The sequence below is a fragment of the Argentina silus genome, assembly GCF_951799395.1.
Source record: "Argentina silus genome assembly, chromosome: 6".
NCBI classification, from domain to species: Eukaryota; Metazoa; Chordata; class Actinopteri; order Argentiniformes; family Argentinidae; genus Argentina; species Argentina silus.
In genome coordinates this window covers 18,327,215-18,343,790 of record NC_139660.1, presented here as the reverse complement: position 1 = coordinate 18,343,790, position 16,576 = coordinate 18,327,215, and the positions used below count along the sequence as shown (strand labels likewise).

At 46.9% G+C, this 16,576-nt stretch overlaps 2 protein-coding genes across 8 annotated transcripts in view; one reads left to right on the top strand and one right to left on the bottom strand.

Moving 5' to 3' along the window:
• dock7 (dedicator of cytokinesis 7) overlaps positions 1 to 9,903 on the top strand; it is a 43,141-nt gene extending 33,238 nt beyond the window's left edge. For 2 of the 6 annotated variants that reach the window (XM_083671838.1, XM_083671836.1), the window contains exons 35-51: positions 186 to 245; positions 560 to 656; positions 760 to 894; positions 1,086 to 1,238; positions 1,589 to 1,747; positions 1,885 to 1,985; positions 2,086 to 2,278; positions 2,695 to 2,838; positions 3,094 to 3,225; positions 4,182 to 4,196; positions 6,960 to 7,085; positions 7,336 to 7,425; positions 7,587 to 7,823; positions 7,937 to 8,080; positions 8,556 to 8,662; positions 8,916 to 9,083; positions 9,390 to 9,903. In XM_083671838.1, coding sequence (XP_083527964.1) covers positions 186 to 245; positions 560 to 656; positions 760 to 894; positions 1,086 to 1,238; positions 1,589 to 1,747; positions 1,885 to 1,985; positions 2,086 to 2,278; positions 2,695 to 2,838; positions 3,094 to 3,225; positions 4,182 to 4,196; positions 6,960 to 7,085; positions 7,336 to 7,425; positions 7,587 to 7,823; positions 7,937 to 8,080; positions 8,556 to 8,662; positions 8,916 to 9,083; positions 9,390 to 9,432 — 2,104 coding nt within the window. In that variant the 3' untranslated portion in view covers positions 9,433 to 9,903. Of the gene's footprint in view, positions 1 to 185; positions 246 to 559; positions 657 to 759; positions 895 to 1,085; positions 1,239 to 1,588; positions 1,748 to 1,884; positions 1,986 to 2,085; positions 2,279 to 2,694; positions 2,839 to 3,093; positions 3,226 to 4,181; positions 4,197 to 6,950; positions 7,086 to 7,335; positions 7,426 to 7,586; positions 7,824 to 7,936; positions 8,081 to 8,555; positions 8,663 to 8,915; positions 9,084 to 9,389 lie in introns of all 6 variants that reach the window. The other 4 variants (XM_083671840.1, XM_083671839.1, XM_083671837.1 and 1 more) reach the window with 3 other exon arrangements.
• Positions 9,904 to 11,134: 1,231 nt separating this feature from the next.
• Positions 11,135 to 15,620, bottom strand: usp1 (ubiquitin specific peptidase 1). Of its 2 annotated transcripts, none has more exons than XM_083671671.1 (9): positions 15,499 to 15,620; positions 14,768 to 14,990; positions 14,510 to 14,639; positions 14,291 to 14,392; positions 14,001 to 14,170; positions 12,982 to 13,727; positions 12,578 to 12,742; positions 12,178 to 12,379; positions 11,135 to 12,006 (listed from the first exon to the last, which is right to left on the bottom strand). In XM_083671671.1, the coding sequence occupies exons 2-9, from the start codon at positions 14,932 to 14,934 to the stop codon at positions 11,166 to 11,168; spliced, it is 2,523 nt and encodes an 840-aa protein (XP_083527797.1). In that variant the 5' UTR covers positions 14,935 to 14,990; positions 15,499 to 15,620; the 3' UTR covers positions 11,135 to 11,165. The 2 variants fall into 2 exon arrangements, with proteins under 2 accessions (XP_083527797.1, XP_083527798.1); XM_083671672.1 differs by having other exon boundaries at positions 14,001 to 14,167.
• Positions 15,621 to 16,576: the final 956 nt, after the last annotated feature.

Sequence of the window (16,576 nt, the reverse complement as noted above, 5' to 3'; positions counted from 1 at the left end):
CCGTCCTGCGTGCGTCGCTAACGTGTGCTGTGGTACCGTGTTGAACCGTGTGAGGACTGTGGTACCGTGTTGAACCGTGTGAGGACTGTGGTACCGTGTTGAACCGTGTGAGGACTGTGGTACCGTGTTGAACCGTGTGAGGACTGTGGTACCGTGTTGAACCGTGTGAGGACTGTGCCGTGCAGGTTTAGAGACAGCATCCTACGCAGCAGGAGAACCCAAACCCAGGAGCCTTTAGTTGTTAGGTGTGTAATTCATCAATAACTATCAGAAAACACACCCAGTGCCCTGTGTAAGTCATGGGACAGTGAAGCTTCACTGGCCCATGACTTACGCAGGGCACTGTGTGTATATATGTATATATATATGTATCCCTCTCCTCCATACAAAGCTCCCTACATTGTATATGAGAGAGCTCCTCTCCTGTGCAATGGCTTGAATAGCACGGTCACAATGCTGCTGCTGTGGCATTCAAGGGGACTTCAGAAATGCGGAGCTGGCGGCCATTTTGGAGAATGTGGGTGTGTGACCCCCTGTTGCTTCCTGTTTCCTGTGGCAGGACCAGAGCGGAGCTGGAGCACGAGGCACTTATCGACGGTAACCTGGCAACGGAGGCGAACCTGATTATTCTCGACACTCTGGAGGTCATTGTCCAGGTATGGAGCTGATCAGAGGATGCGTGATGGTGAAGGAACGCATACACACACACACAGGTTTGAAGTTTGAGATTTGATCTGTGTTTCCTCTGTGTGTGTACAGACGGTGTCTGTGACTGAGTCGAAGGAGAGTATCCTGGGAGGGGTGCTGAAGGTGCTGCTCCACAGTATGGCCTGTAACCAGAGCGCCCTCTACCTGCAGCACTGCTTCGCTACACAGAGAGCACTCGTCTCCAAGGTGAGAGAGTACACTTCCATGTTGCTGTTCCCTGTCGTTTCACAAGTTCTGTTAGTTTGAGCTGTACTTCGGTAGGATATTCAATCTGTGTGTGTGTGTGTGTGTGTGTGTGTGTGTGTGTGTGTGTGTGTGTGTGTGTGTGTGTGTGTGTGTGTGTGTGTGTGTGTGTGTGTGTGTCCCTGTGTGTGTAGTTCCCAGAGCTGCTGTTTGAGGAGGAGACGGAGCAATGTGCTGACCTGTGTCTACGCCTCCTGAGGAACTGCAGCAGCAGTATCGGCACCATCCGAGCCCACGCCAGCGCCTCCCTCTACCTCCTCATGAGGCAGAACTTTGAGATCGGCAACGTGAGTACAACATCAGGACAACACATGGCAAATTGAAGATATGGAGCAGCCAAAAATAGAATGCAGAAAGTTTGTTAATGGATATTTGTATGTGTGGTACAACTCAAAAAGCACATACAGACTAAATTACAGAGCAAAACAATAGGCTATGGACTTCAAAGCTCACACAACACGTTTCAACTAGAGTGTCTCCGTCAGGAGGTGTACACCACACAGCGGACACAGTCACAAACATAGCTTTCAACTAACTCTGCTCGCTACCCTGATTCTAGTGAGCGTTTGTAGAGGAGATGGAGACAGTTTTAATGGCCGTCCTGATGTTTTTCCTTGTTAATTGGCTCTCCTTTCAGAACTTTGCCAGAGTGAAGATGCAGGTGACCATGTCCCTGTCCTCCCTGGTGGGAACGTCCCAGAACTTCAATGAGGAATTCCTGCGGCGTTCCCTGAAGACCATCCTGACCTATGCTGAGGAAGACTTGGAGCTACGTGAGACCACCTTCCCTGACCAGGTACCCCAGGAGATCAATACGCAACATGATGATGATGCCATTCGGGATAACACACATAGCCTTATTCTTTATGATGTTAGGGAGTATAAAGTGACCATATTGAACAATCTTTGTTTATTTGTCTTTGTTTGTTTCAGGTCCAAGACCTCGTGTTCAATCTGCACATGATCCTGTCAGATACGGTCAAGATGAAGGAGCATCAGGAAGACCCAGAGATGCTGATAGATCTCATGTACAGGTAGAGAAGACACACACACACACACACACACACAAACAGAGACTAACATACACACACAATCAATGTCATTATGGATACTTAACTCTGTCTCTGAATACAGGATTGCCAAGGGTTACCAGACGTCCCCTGACCTGCGTCTGACGTGGCTGCAGAACATGGCAGGGAAGCACTCTGAGAGGACCAATCACGCGGAGGCAGCCCAGTGCCTGGTGCACAGCGCCGCCCTGGTGGCAGAGTACCTCAGCATGCTGGAGGACCGCAAGTACCTCCCTGTGGGCTGTGTCACCTTCCAGGTAATGAGCCAATCAGGGTGGACCTTCAGTAGGACCATGTTCAGGGAAGATTTGGGTATTCCTCATGACCTTTGACCTCTAGCTATGTTACTTGTATTGGTCGTTATCACATGCGTACTTCCTGTTATTATTAGTAGTGTTACGCATACGTATCAACTATAGGGGCAAGTATACTACTCTTTTTTTTACCAGCCAGCTCTTGCTAGCTACGTTAGCCCAGCGCAGACAGCAGTCATGTAGCTAGCAAGATCATTTTACTGTTTTCATTATTTTGACTGTCAACTAATGTTTTTACATTTTTTTAGAACCACCTAATGACAGTATGTACACAGCTCAACACTGAGTGACCCCTCTCTCTCTCTCTCTCTCTCTCTCTCTCTCTCTCTCTCTCTCTCTCTCTCTGTCCTGTCTGTCAGAACATCTCGTCCAACGTGCTGGAGGAGTCGGCGGTGTCTGATGACGTGGTCTCTCCCGACGAGGAGGGCATCTGCTCTGGGAAGTACTTCACTGAGGCTGGCCTGGTGGGGCTGCTGGAGCAGGGTGCTGCCTCCTTCTCTTTGGTGAGACACACACACACACACACACACACACACACACACACAGGAGACGAGGAGTTAACTAGGTACATCTAACTAAATAGATATCTTCACATGGCACACACAGCTGCTGGGTTTGCGACAGGAGAACATTCTCAAGGCTTTAGCCCTTCAGTATCTGCGCAAATATGAATGGGCCCATCTCTAAGGTCTCTCTCCCTATTTCGATGTGCACATGTTACACTAAAATCCCCCCCCCCCCTCCTCCTCTCCACCCAGGCTGGCATGTACGAGGCGGTGAACGAGGTCTACAAGGTCCTCATCCCCGTCCACGAGGCCAGCAGGGATGCCAAGAAGCTGGCCACCATACATGGTAAACTACAGGAAGCCTTTGGCAAAATCGTCCACCAGGTAAATCCACATGCCATACAGATCTCCCTTTCTTCTGTGCATAGACAGGCAGTAGAGAGCTGTCAGGGGGGTAAATCCACATGCCGTACAGATCAGAAATTCCAAATCCAATTCTGAAGTTGACTCATTGAAAAGCGTAGAGGAGATTTGGAATTGTAGTTGTAACTCCTCAGACCACCTGCCGCCCAGTAGATCCTCTCAGTAGAGGTTGTGAGGCTGGCGGAGGTAGAAATCGGAGGACGGGGCTCATTGTAATGTATGGAATGGAATGAGGAATGGTATCCATCAAGAGAATCGATACCCTTCTTCATTCCATTTCATGCATTTACAATGAGCCCCATCCTCCGATTTCTACCTCCACCAGCCTCCCCTGCAGTTGAGGTTGTGTGAGGCTGGGACATCTGAGTCACTGGGTTCTTGGACGGCACAGAAAACAGGACTTTGCCATGATGTTCAGAGCAGTGTGTGACATATCGTATGTCTGTGCACATTGGAACATACAATCCCATCTACTGTCTGTTTGTCCGTCCACGGAGGACATGCCCCAACAGTGTTTACAGAATGTTTTAAACTGCTTTGCATGAATATGGTGTGGATTGTTAAGCTGTTTTCCAAAGCCTTTGGAACTGTTTTGTTTACCCCTGGGAATTGAGACAGAGAAGATGCATGCTCTGCCATGGAGAATGCTCTAGGGTAGTGAGTAGTGTGTGTGTGTGTGTGCGCGCATCATAATGGGGATGATATGAAGTACTTAGGTCTAGGTGTGGTGTGTAATACTAATTGTATTACCCTGCTATAGAGAAGAGCTCCCATGGCTGTGTTCAGCTCTAGCAGGTGTGTGTTTGTGTGTGTGTGTGTTTGTGTGTGTGTGTGTTCCAGTGGGGGCTGTACTCTCCTCTGCTGCTGTAACGTGACCGTGTGTTCATATTTGTTCCTGTATTCTCTTTGTCACACAGAGCACTGGCTGGGAGGTAGGTTGCTCGTGGTTACTGCTTGGCCCGCACCTTTCTGTTGTATATTCATATTTTGCTAGCCGTGGGCGGTCTGTTGCTCTCCGCTGCTGTGTTTACACATACGATCCATTAACATCTGGAGGCGAGGCTGTCCGTCTGTCGGTTCCCTGGGACTGATGTTGCTGCCATGTACGGGCAGCAACCTCCTCCTCCTCCTCCTCCTCCTCCCCCCCCCCCTCCTCTCCTCTTTCTGTGGAAGAGGAGGTTTTTTTTTTAACGTGACAGTTTGGGCAAGGCCATGCATGGGAGCCAGCACCACAGTGTGTGACACTAATGACAACGTCTGGGTGAATGCGTCACCTCCTGCACCCCCCCCCCCCCCCCATCCTCCCTGTCAGACCACCTCTCTCATCTCTCAGTCTGCCACGACGTCTGCTCTGCTCTCATCACATCTCTCTCATCTCATCCAATGTCCAGCCACAGGGTTCGATTTCAGTGCAGTTTACAAGACTTGATACACCACCCGGTCCTTCTTTACACACACCCACATGCGCCCACACACACACATGCGCCCACACACACACAACCACACACAGACAAATAAATGCAAACTCGCATTTGCCTAATGCAGTTGGAACTGGATCCAAATTTCTAAACTTTTTTTTAAGATGGTGCAAGTCACAGTCATCTAGATTGATTTGTCCCCTGATTTTGATGAGTTGACTTTAGTTTTCTCCCTTTTTATTTTAAATAAGACAAACTAAATCGACCCCTGAGTTTTCTTTCATCCATCCTGCTGTTCTTGTGTTAACAGGTATTATTAACCTCTGAATGTTGCATGAAATGGACAGATCACTCCTTTTTCCTCTGGGAAAAGCACTGGAAGTGTGGTCTCCTGACTTGCAGTTTAATTAATTTATTTTTGGGGAGGGGTGGGGGGGGTCTCCCTCCCTCCCTCCCTCCCTCCCTCTCTCTTCTCCTCTTCTTTCACTTCAATCACTTTCTTTGCATGTTCTGGATCCTCCACGTTGAGTTTGTCTGTGTTTTGTGTTCTTTCTCAAATTAAAAAAAGAGATTTTGTTGCTGATGGTGCTGTCTATTTGTCTTGGTTTGTTTGTGTTTGTGTTTGTGTTATTTATGTTAGTCTCTGGAAATACCTGGTCCTGATTAAAATTTGTTCTGTTTTCTCCTTTTTGATTACCCTGGTTGCCGACCCTTCCTTCCCACTTTACTTATTGTGTGTTGTGGTAAGTTCCTAGTTAACTTTAGCCTTTACTTTATTTCTGTTTTACTTTTCAAAAGGAAAAATCAAATGCTTATCATAAAACATAGCAGGCTTAGGCTATACATGCTCTTTGCTGTGCTATTTCATGTTATATCAAGGGCAGCCTTGAGTTGACCTGCTTTGGCCCAGTCCTGACCTGTTTTTGTACACACTCCATCTTCCTCCCCCCTTCTTCTTCTCACTCACACACACACACACACACACACACACACACACACACACACCTGTTTCTATACCGCTCATCTCCACATCCCCACCGTCTCTTACTGAGACCTGGATGACACACCGTCACTCATTCTGCAGTATGAAGGCCTTGGCCTCGGTTGCTCTCATTCAGCTGCTCTCTCCCCACTTTAACCCTTAGCTTCTCTAGCTCTCCTCTGCCAACTCAGTCTGTATCTGCTAGCTTCTCTAGCTTCCTCTTCTACCGTCTGAAGTTTACAGGCTGTGCTTCTTCTAGTCATGGTCTACTGTCTGTAGGCCCCCCCAAGCTAAACATCAACATTGTAACTGTAGCAGAGATGCGATCATGAACACTGATTTTGCGTGGTCATGGCTGAGGTGCACATTCTGTTGAACAACTGCCTGATTATGTTCTTATTATTAAACAAACCACATGTCTGTTAGTTTATACTATGACATAAATAGAATGATGAAGGGCTGTTAGAAACCACTTCATCGTCCCTGGTCAAACCCTTCCTGGATACCTCGGTGGTGATGGAATGGGGTTACTCTAGAGCAGAGCTGACATTACCCAGGAGGCTTTGGGAGTTGCGTCAGACTGGCGCTGTCCCACGGGGACCTCTGACACTGTCTGACTAGACTGACATCTAACTCATCTGCAAACACACACTCACTCAAACACCCCCTCAAACACACCCACACACACACCCACACATACACACATGCTCATAGACACACACACACACACACACACACACACACACACACACACACACACACATCAGGGATGGTAGATGTAGCTAGATTAACAAACATGGCATTCTCCCTCTGTATATAAGACTGCATCGGGGTAGAAATGCTAAAAGGGGAAGAGCATAATCTGTTAACATTTCTTAAGACCAGCTGTTCCAACTTGTCTGGGTCCGTGCACATTTTCCAGACACAGGACATTTCCTGTCCTCCTGCCATCTGCATGTGGTTAATCTACGCAAACATGGACATGTGTTCATTAATCGGGTCTGGTCTTATCCATATTGACATACGATGTTGCAATCGTGGTGTTTACGGTTGAGTGAACTTGATCTCGTTATCCTCTCCTTTATGGTTTCCCCGTTTGCTGGAATGGTTCCAGCTGATGTATGATGTCTGAACTCTGATGTAGACTCTCAGTACCTTTGGGTCACACGAGGTCTTTATCCTTACAGTTCAGATGAAATACTGTATAAAAAAAACGTGTTCATGTTCTACTGTATGCGCTTGAATGTTGTGTCTGCACACATAAAACCTAATGTTCTGTCTCGCAGGATGGGAAGAGAATGTTTGGTACTTACTTCCGAGTCGGATTTTACGGTCCGAAGTTCGGGGACCTGGACGAGCAGGAGTTTGTGTACAAAGAGCCTGCCATCACCAAGCTAGCGGAGATCTCACACAGACTGGAGGTAAACAACTGTTGGAGTGGAGAGAGACGATGGCCTCTGTGTCTTTAGATGATTGCCTCTGTGTCAGTCTGTGATATGGTCTCTGTCTGTGTCTGTGCAATGATTTGTGTGTTTGAGATGGTCTCTGTGTTTGAGATGGTCTCTGTGTGAGATGATGTCTGTCTGTCTGTCTGTCTGCCTGCCTGCCTGCCTGCCTGCCCGCCTGCCCGCCCTGAGGACTGACTGGACCCTGTGCTGTGTTTGTTCCCAGGGGTTCTATGGCGAGCGGTATGGAGAGGACCAGGTGGAAGTCATTAAGGACTCCAACCCAGTGGACAAATGCAAACTGGACCCAAACAAGGTCAGCTCATGTGGGAGTGTGTGTTCATACAAGGTCACTCAAATACGGCCCTTCTTTCCCTGTTGCTTGATATATGGGATGGGGAAAAGGCTTTGATACAGATTGGCATGACAAACCAATAGTCTTTGACGATAGTGTGTGTGTGTGCGTGTGCTGTCCAGGCTTTTGTCCAGATCACGTATGTGGAGCCGTACTTCGACACGTATGAGATGAAGGACCGCATCACCTACTTTGACAAGAACTACAACCTGCGGCGGTTCGTCTACTGCACGCCGTTCACCCTGGACGGCCGGGCGCACGGGGACCTGCACGAGCAGTACAAACGCAAGACCATCCTCACCACCTCCCACGCCTTCCCCTACATCAAGACACGCATCAACATCATCCACAAAGAGGAGGTGAGACTGGAATACACTCTGTACCACACACACACACAAACACACACAGAGCTGATCACTGTAGGACGTCCTCTCTCTAACATCTCGTCTCTCTCTCTCCCGTCCCGGCTCAGATCATCTCCATGCCCATCGAGGTGGCCATCGAGGACATGCAGAAGAAGACCCAGGAGTTGGCCTTCGCCACCCACCAGGACCCCTCCGATGCCAAGATGCTGCAGATGGTGCTGCAAGGCTCTGTGGGGACCACCGTCAACCAGGTAGGAGGGAGAGAGAGGACTGGCCAGCTACTCCGAGTTTGGTCAATGGACCAGTAGTAGTAGTAGTAGTAGTAAAACACTAACAGACTAATTGCTCATTTATGTACTCATGTCTCATTCACATATTCCTACACTACCATACTATGCTAGATCGTAATGCACATGTGACTCCTTATAACTCTCATATTGTGAATGCTAGATATGGCTAAGAGCTCATAGCCTTTAAGGGCTAAAACTGAGCTTCCCTACAGGGATGTAGTCCAACAGGCACAACATGAATTACGAGTCTGTCAGAAAGCCCTTAAGAGGGTCCAGTAATGTTCCCTACATCAAATCAAACTTTATTCGTAGAGCACATTTCATTTAGGGACGCAACACGATCTCGCTTTACAGGAGAAACTACTAAAAACAGAGAGAACATAAAAAGACAAGGAGATAAAGATCTAAAGTGCCATGGTCTTATGTGTTCCTCTAGGGACCCCTGGAAGTGGCCCAGGTGTTCCTGTCTGAGATCCCCAGCGATCCCAAGCTCTACAGACACCACAACAAACTACGGCTGTGCTTCAAGGACTTCACCAAGAGGTACAGACAACATGCTGTTCATTATACAACTGGTTAATTAAACTGTTTTTGTTCATCTTTGTCTTTAATAAGTTCCTAATTCACATTATATTCCAGCCCATTTGCTCTGTATGTCTATACTTCATTGTCTATACTTGTATTGCGAGTTCATACAAGTGTTATTGTTTATTCATCAGTTCCTCAAAGCTTATCATACAATATTTCCCAGTTGCCATTAATAATACAACCCCTCCTCTCTGTTCTCCATACACAGGTGTGAAGATGCCCTCCGCAAAAACAAGAGCCTGATTGGTCCAGACCAGAAGGAGTATCAGCGAGAACTGGAGAGGAACTACCATCGCCTGAAGGAGGCACTACAGCCCCTCATCAACAGAAAAATACCCCAGCTTTACAAACCTGTGCTGCAGGTCAACTCTCACAGGTGTGTGTGTGTGTGTGTGTGTGTACACACACAGGAACTGAGTCTTTACATTGAATAATGCATGCATTCACATATACTTGTATTTCTCTCCCAGTGTCTGTTCTTGCATTTCTCTCCCATAACAAATTGCTTTCATATTATCTTTTGCTTCTGTTACAACATGCAGCAAACGGACAGCTTGACGAGGTAGTTTGGTATTCAGATTGGAATCTTGTTTGTAAAACACAACTGTCTGTTATGTCTCGGGTCTGTTATGACTAACCCTCATATCTCAGTGACTTATCTTGTGATTTTTCTCTTTTTCAGAGATTCCTTCAGCAGAATGAGTCTTCGCAAGCTTGACATTTGAAGAAGATGAAGGAAAGAAGAGAAGAGAATCACAACCTTAATTTATTCATACAGTATGTGTAAATATGAGAAAGTCTGCAGAAAGTCAGTGTTCCCGATAGCAAGTGTTAAAACTCGGTACGTCATTCCAGTGTCTTATTCGTTTACAGACAGTTTGTTACGCAATCAGTGGATTTAACAAGTGGATCTTACTCCGTACGATAGTGTCAAATCTGTATTCAATTTCATGTGTGCACTTTTTTTTACCGTGTATCAATGCATTTTACGACTTGAAAGTTTACTATTTAATCCAAAATGAAGAAAAAAAAAACAAGCAAAAAATGTACCACTATTTATCATGATGCTTTATCATTTTTAGTTAAGCGACATCTGTTCATTAAAGTTAGGGAAATGTTTTCAACTTCCTTAAATAGTTTTATGTAGTTTTTGTTTACTTTAAATATTTTACTAAATAAATATTTTAATGTCTCAATGGGTTTGTACTACTGGTGTTTTCTTTGTGATGGAGACGTCTTGATTCCTTGTCTTCTCTGTCCGTCCCTCGCTTCCTACTCCAAACACATTGGAGATCTAGGTTCCTCCACTGCTTGAGTCGCGAGTGGAGAACATGAAGAAAGAGCTGTTACCTCTGGACAAACACACAACTTTGCATATGCTGGTGTTTATTATTTATACAATACTACAACAGAACAGCAGAGAAAAATAGAACATCTGTGGGAATATTCAGATGAAGGACAGGTTTCATTCAAACAAGTTCTTCTTTTCTATCTTTAGAGTATCTGAAGGTAAGGAAATATTCTTTCAAATTAAGTATTTTGCATAAAAGTAAAAACCTTTGCTTACAGTCAACGATGAATCCTCTAGCTTACATCAGGGCAGGACAGTGAGGAGAATAAAGCTCTATAAAGGAGGACAGAAACTGTACATTTAACCCTGACGCCATGCAGACAGTCTATGCCCTCCAGACTCAACCTGAGAGTAACATCAATACAATGTTTACGGAAATTCTAAATATTATTGTGAATGGTTATTCCTTTTTTTTAGAAAACAAAAGTATTCTGAATAAAGAATATTGAACCAAGAAATGTTTATTTCTCAACGTAGAAAACCTTCCTAAACCAACACAAGACATAACTTTCTTCCTGACAATCCTACGGTAATTTATTTACATGCATACGTCCAATCACAGACTTGCTTCTACCCTGAATAGAAAGCCGTGAAAGAATAAAACATGTTCAAGAATATATGTGCTCTTTATAAAACAGTGCAAGGGAGAAACATCACTTTCCATCCAGAATCTGATGACACATTTTGGGGTGGCAGACATGGGTTGCTGAAAGCACCATGATAAGTGCTAAGGTGCTGAGTTTGAGTGACAGTGGAGCCCAAAGACGAGACCCCGTGTAGACTTTTACTCCCTGCACAGCAAAGAAAAGGATGTACTGAATGTTACAAGCAACATGTTGAATGTTACAAGCAAAACAAAAAAAAAAAGAGAAAAAGGTCACACACTCACTGTTGTGTATCAAAAGCATAGAAACAGGTAGGATGAGAGGGTGTGACAGACAGGGGAGAGACTCAAAGGGACCTTCCTGACCAGCATTGACAGCCTGACTCGGTCACACTGACCCTAAGAAAAGCTTTAACTCATTCAAAAATTCAATATGGGGTTTTGCTGGTTAGTCAGGCCCACTTAGTGTCTCCCCCCCCCCCCCCCCCCCCGACAGACACCCATCACTGGCTGGTCACCCTCCTGTAGAAGAGCAGGTAGGGCGTGGAGGTGAAGCAGGTCTCTGGGGAGCAGGCTTTCAGGAAGTCCTCCTCGTCAAACAGACGCACCTCAGAGTCATCAAACAGCATCCACTTGTCCTCGTACTCCAGGAGGCTGCTCAGGGCCTGCTCTGTGGCCACCTTGGCCCCCTCATCCCCACCATCCTCCCCTGACTCCTTTTTAACCCCCGCACTACCGCCACCGCTGCTGCTGCTGTGTCCTGTGGCACTGGAGGTGCACTTGGCTCTGGTGCTCTCCGCCCCAGCGTTGGTAGCTTTGTCTGGGTTGGCCTGCTTGCTGCTGCCTCCCAGATCATAGCTGCTGGACACGCTCCTCTGGCCGCCCAGAAGTCCCACGCCCCCCTCGGAGGACTTCTTGGCCCCCATTTTACTGGTATTGGTGGCGCTAGCTGAGCTAGCATTAGCAGCCCCACTCTTTCCCTTCCCGCTGAGGCTAAACGACACCTCGCCATCGTCATAGTCCAGCACCTCCTCCTTTGACTGCTGCTGCCCTTTGCCTCCTCCCTCCTTCTCGTCGTCGTTGTCCTCCTCCTCCCCCTCTCCGTGCTCCTTCTCCTCGTCCTCCTCCGACAGTCGGACCTTGGTGTCTTTCAAGTCCATCATCCGGATGTAGGTGGTGTAGTGGCCGCTGCTGATGGTGACGCCGCTGTGCATGACCACGGCAAACAGCTGGTAGTGCTGCCCCCTGGTGGCCGAGGGACGCGTACACCACTCCTCTAGGGACAGCCTGAGAGGGGTCTGCAGGGGCGTGTTCACCTTGGACAGGCCTGCGTACGGGTCCATCCTGAATAACACACAGAGAGTCAGTGAGTATGAGATATGGGAGAAAGTGTCAGTGAGCACATCTCCTAAGAGATATGGCTGAGAGAGAGAGAGGGAGAGAGAGTTAGCACAAGAGATACACTAGGAACATATTAGCAGGCTTTGGACAGAAGACATTCCGAACAACACTTACTCTAAGCCGTTGGCTGAGAAGCACTTGAGGTGGATGGTGATGACCTCGGGAGTTTTGTCAAACAGGAGACTCCTCTCTGCCTCAGTGTAGTGGTGGCAGGTCTCACAGAAGTACTTGTCCTCCCCTACGATGCGCTCCACTGAGGCGAACTGGGAGATGGCCCATTTTAGCGTCTTCAGGTCGGGCTTGGGGTCAGGAGAGACTGAGGGGTCAAGGGCAGAGGAGAACATGTTTGGGTTAGAGTTTGGCTGCATAGCTGGTTTTGTTTTCACTCAGCTTTATATAGGAGAGAGTCTTGAGTGTTGACTTTTTCTGTGTGTGTGGTCTCAGTGTCCTCTGTGTGTGGTCTCGGTGTCCTCTCTGTGTGTGTGTGTGTGTGTGTGTGTGTGTGTGTACTCACCATCTGAGCTGCAGTCCGGGCTGCTGGGCTCGTCCTCCTGTACTGGGACACTGATGTCCTGGAAGTCCTCCCTCCTCTCTGTGTAACACTCACACTCCAGGCAGCGAGTCCGCAGCACCAGGCGGCCCTGGAACAGACGCTCCATCAGGTCCAGACCCTCACACTCTGGACAGGAGAAAGGAGAGGGGGAGAGAACAGTCAACACACTGATAGACTGAACACAGCGAAAGCATAGGAACACAACCTATTCCCACAGACATAGCGGTAAAATGCCTGAAAAGAAATCCCAGTATTGTTTTTTTTTTTTTTGCCTGACCCCTTCATTTACCCCTGATCTGTCTGCCACAGACTAGTCTGCCACAGGTATTCCCCCTCGCGGGGTTATGAATTCAACTAGCAGTCACCTTCAACTTTAGCAGTCTTCTCTCCATGCCCCTCAGACAGGGCTCCTGGCTCCTGGCTGGCTTTCCCGTGTTCTCCTGCGTTCTCCTTGGAGAGGTTAATCCCCGGAGTCTCCTGGTCCTGGTCTGGTTTGTCCTCCGCCTTCCCTCCCGTGTGACTGCTGATCCTGCCCATGCTGCGGAACTTGGAGAAGATGCTGGGCTGCTTCCCTGAAGGCCTCAGCCAGCCCAGCCTGGACCTCTTCTTTCTCTTTACGTCCGTCTCTTTCTGGGCGCTCTCCTCGTTGTCTTTCCCCTCCCCATCGCTACCACCCTGCTCCCCTTCCTCCTCCTCTTCTCCTTGTTTCTTTTTCTCCCCCTCCTCCCCTCCTTCGTCTTTGGCACTGTGCAGGGTGATGTCATTGGAGGACCTCCTCTTGGAGCGGGTGAGGGGTTTGGAGTCCTCGGCAGGTTTCTTAGACTTGAGGGACTTGGGCTTCTTCTTGGCGTTGCCGGCCTCCGTGTCGCTCTTCCTCTTGCCGCTGACCTGACCGTCGTCCTCCTCTGTGGATTTGGGCTGCTCCTCTGCAGTTCTGCTGGCACCCACAGGGGCGGCGCTGTCGGGCTTGACCTCAATCCCCTCATCACTCTCCTCCTGCTGCTGTTCCTTCCTGATGGTCTCAGAGGCATCCTGAATGTATCCCAGAATGCACTGCAGCACTTCCTGAGCGTCATGCTGGAGGTAGCCCTCGTACATGGGGTTCAGTTGTCTGTCCACACAAACCAGACCCTAAGTCAGCACAACATATTAACAAGGGCATGACGTCCACTTTTTGGTCTACCAGCCAAGATGTCTGGCGGATGAGAAAATTCACCTGCCACTGATTTGATTGATTCTGATTACCAGCCAAAATATGTATCATTTTACCAAAAATAAAGGCAAAAAATCACATGAGCCTGACTCATGTCCCATTGCTACCAAGACCTTGCCTTCAAGACCCTATACTGTGTTGCGGAGCCTAGCTGCAGGGCTGGAGTCTGACCTGAGTGTGTTGAGGAGTTTCCGTGGTGGTGTGGCCAGCTCCCCGTCAGTGTACTTGTCAGGATTGAGCAGGAAGCTGGACTGCAGCTGCTCCACAGACGTGATCAGGTTGTGGAAACTACCCAGCAGCTCCATATGAACTGGTGATGCCTCTTGTGCATCCTCTGCCTGCTTCAGAACAACAACAAAAGACCTTGAGATTACCGCATATCTGAATAACCATGTGCTGCTTTCCAATTAAAAGATGGCATTATATGATAGAATAACATTTTTTATATGTAGCTGACAAACCTCATCACTTTTGCAAGCTTCTTCCTTAAGCTTGTCCCTCATCTTGGACAAACTGTACAGATTCTTGACGCCATCTCTGAGCCCAGGACAGTAGTACAATACCTGAAAGGGAAATGACAGCAAAAGTAATTCAATGTGTGAACGATTTAGCATGATAATGAGCATTGTCTTGCATTTATCTATTTAAGATAGAGTAATGAAACTGGTGAAATAACCCACCTGCAGAATGCTGTTTAAATAACAGGTGTTCCCCAGGTTATTCAGCCCAACAAAGGGCACTAGGGTATCCCCCCTCTCACTGGGGAGGATGGGGGAGGTCTGACAAGGGGCAGGTACTACCTGGTCACAGCTTTATAAAAAATAAAAAAAAGTTGTTATCAGCTCAAAGACATAATTAGGTGGGGGTAATGGTTAGGGGTTAGGGTAGGGTGATGGTCGTCCCAAGGATCCCACTTAGCATCTAGCAATCCCACTCACCTGGCAGGCTCCTCGGGTTCTGATGGTTTGGTTTCTTCCGTTTGAGGTTCAGAGAAGTCTAATGCTCGCTTCGTTTCCTTCTTCTGGAAGAACTTGAGAGAGAGTTTGCTCTTCTTGATGGGACTCCCGATGGCCGCAACAACGGCTTCACCCTGTAGACCAGGCATCTTGGACGGTCCGGAGTCCGAGCCAACGACGATATAGTCAGCAACAGCGCACCTCACTGGCAACAACGCGAAAGTAAAAGAGAGGGGCGTGATAAATTAGTACGTTTATGGGCTCCCACAAATGATTGCTGCTTAGACACTGCGTGTTACATAATCATACATAATAATCTCCTATCTATTTGAATATGCGTAGATTGATGATAATCCAAATTGCTAGTGTGTGTCCACAACATGGAACTGGCTAGGCCCTAGAAAGCTGGCATACAAAACTCAAAACTAAACAAAAACCAAAAGTGCAAATGGGGTTTGTAGTAGCTAACTTGATAGCTAAATTGAGATATGACATTTTGCTGTGACTGTGAGGCAAGATAGGACCACATCAAATAGGATACATAGGTTTGCATCCTCTTTGACCACACGCACTTAGTTAGCTACGTTAGCTAGAAAGCTAACTAATGCAGAGTGCGAGGTAAAAAAAAGACCACACAACCCCCGTTTCAGTTGCTAACAAGCCCGTTAACAAACAAAACTCAAGTGTTCTCACGACCTAACACGTTTACTCACGTTACTGATTCATTACACACACGGGTTACTTTCGCTTTCTTCTAAAACTTCATGAATTTTACAGTCCATATGTAAACAATTTGACATCCCCGGCAGTGTGCGCAGAACTTGGCGCTTTTTCCGACCGCAGGACCCCGTGCAACACTGCCTGCACGAACAGCGACGGTAATAGGGACAAAAACAGCACAACGGACAACATTATTTAATATTGCACTAATAATAGTGATCACTGCATTCAATTTTGAAATGAACAAATTCAAACAATGTTTATTTGTTATGTTTTTATTTCAGGCGCTTAGTTAAACACGAATGTCAGTTTAGAGAAGCCATCTTTGTAAGGTACTTTGTAATGTATCTTTACATTTTAGCTATTTTGTTACTGTAAAAAAACAAAAACAATAGCTGTAAGCAATTACTTGTGAACTTGTTTTCTCCGAAACATACTTTTTTTTCTTACTATTTTCAATTCACGCATACTCTAGATTTTGCGGACGGTGGTGATATGATCTATGAATTGTATATCTATAGTGATGACAGTTTTGCTCTCGGAAATAACAAGCTTTAGCCAGTAGAGGGAAACCTTGGACTTGCAAGACTTGGTGCGCCCCGTACATCACTTGAATCATTTTGCGTCTTTTGAGCATCTTTACATCCAATGCATTTTCCTTTGGCGACAATTAATGGTAAGAGATACTCTGATATACATTCTTAGCAACATAGCATACGATTTCCGTGTTTATTTCCCCGGCCCTTAAAAAAATGGCTGAAAATTAAATGTAGGCTACTCAGACGCTCTACCCTTATCATTTGATGTTTTCCAACGCTGTCCCATCAGAGAAAACGGGATGAATTGTGCATTTTAAAGCAAATCATATTTGATGATAGATTATTATGACAGTTTTATCGAATATGGTTAATTTGTCCTGATGCTTATATACGTTCAGCTGACAGTCACTTAGGTTGGGTGAGCGCCAAATAATAATTGACAGGTGTATTCTGTTACAGCTATTGAGCTCATCATCCCAACGCCTTGCGGATACTACCGACCATTTATCAATACGGTGCGGATAGTGCATTC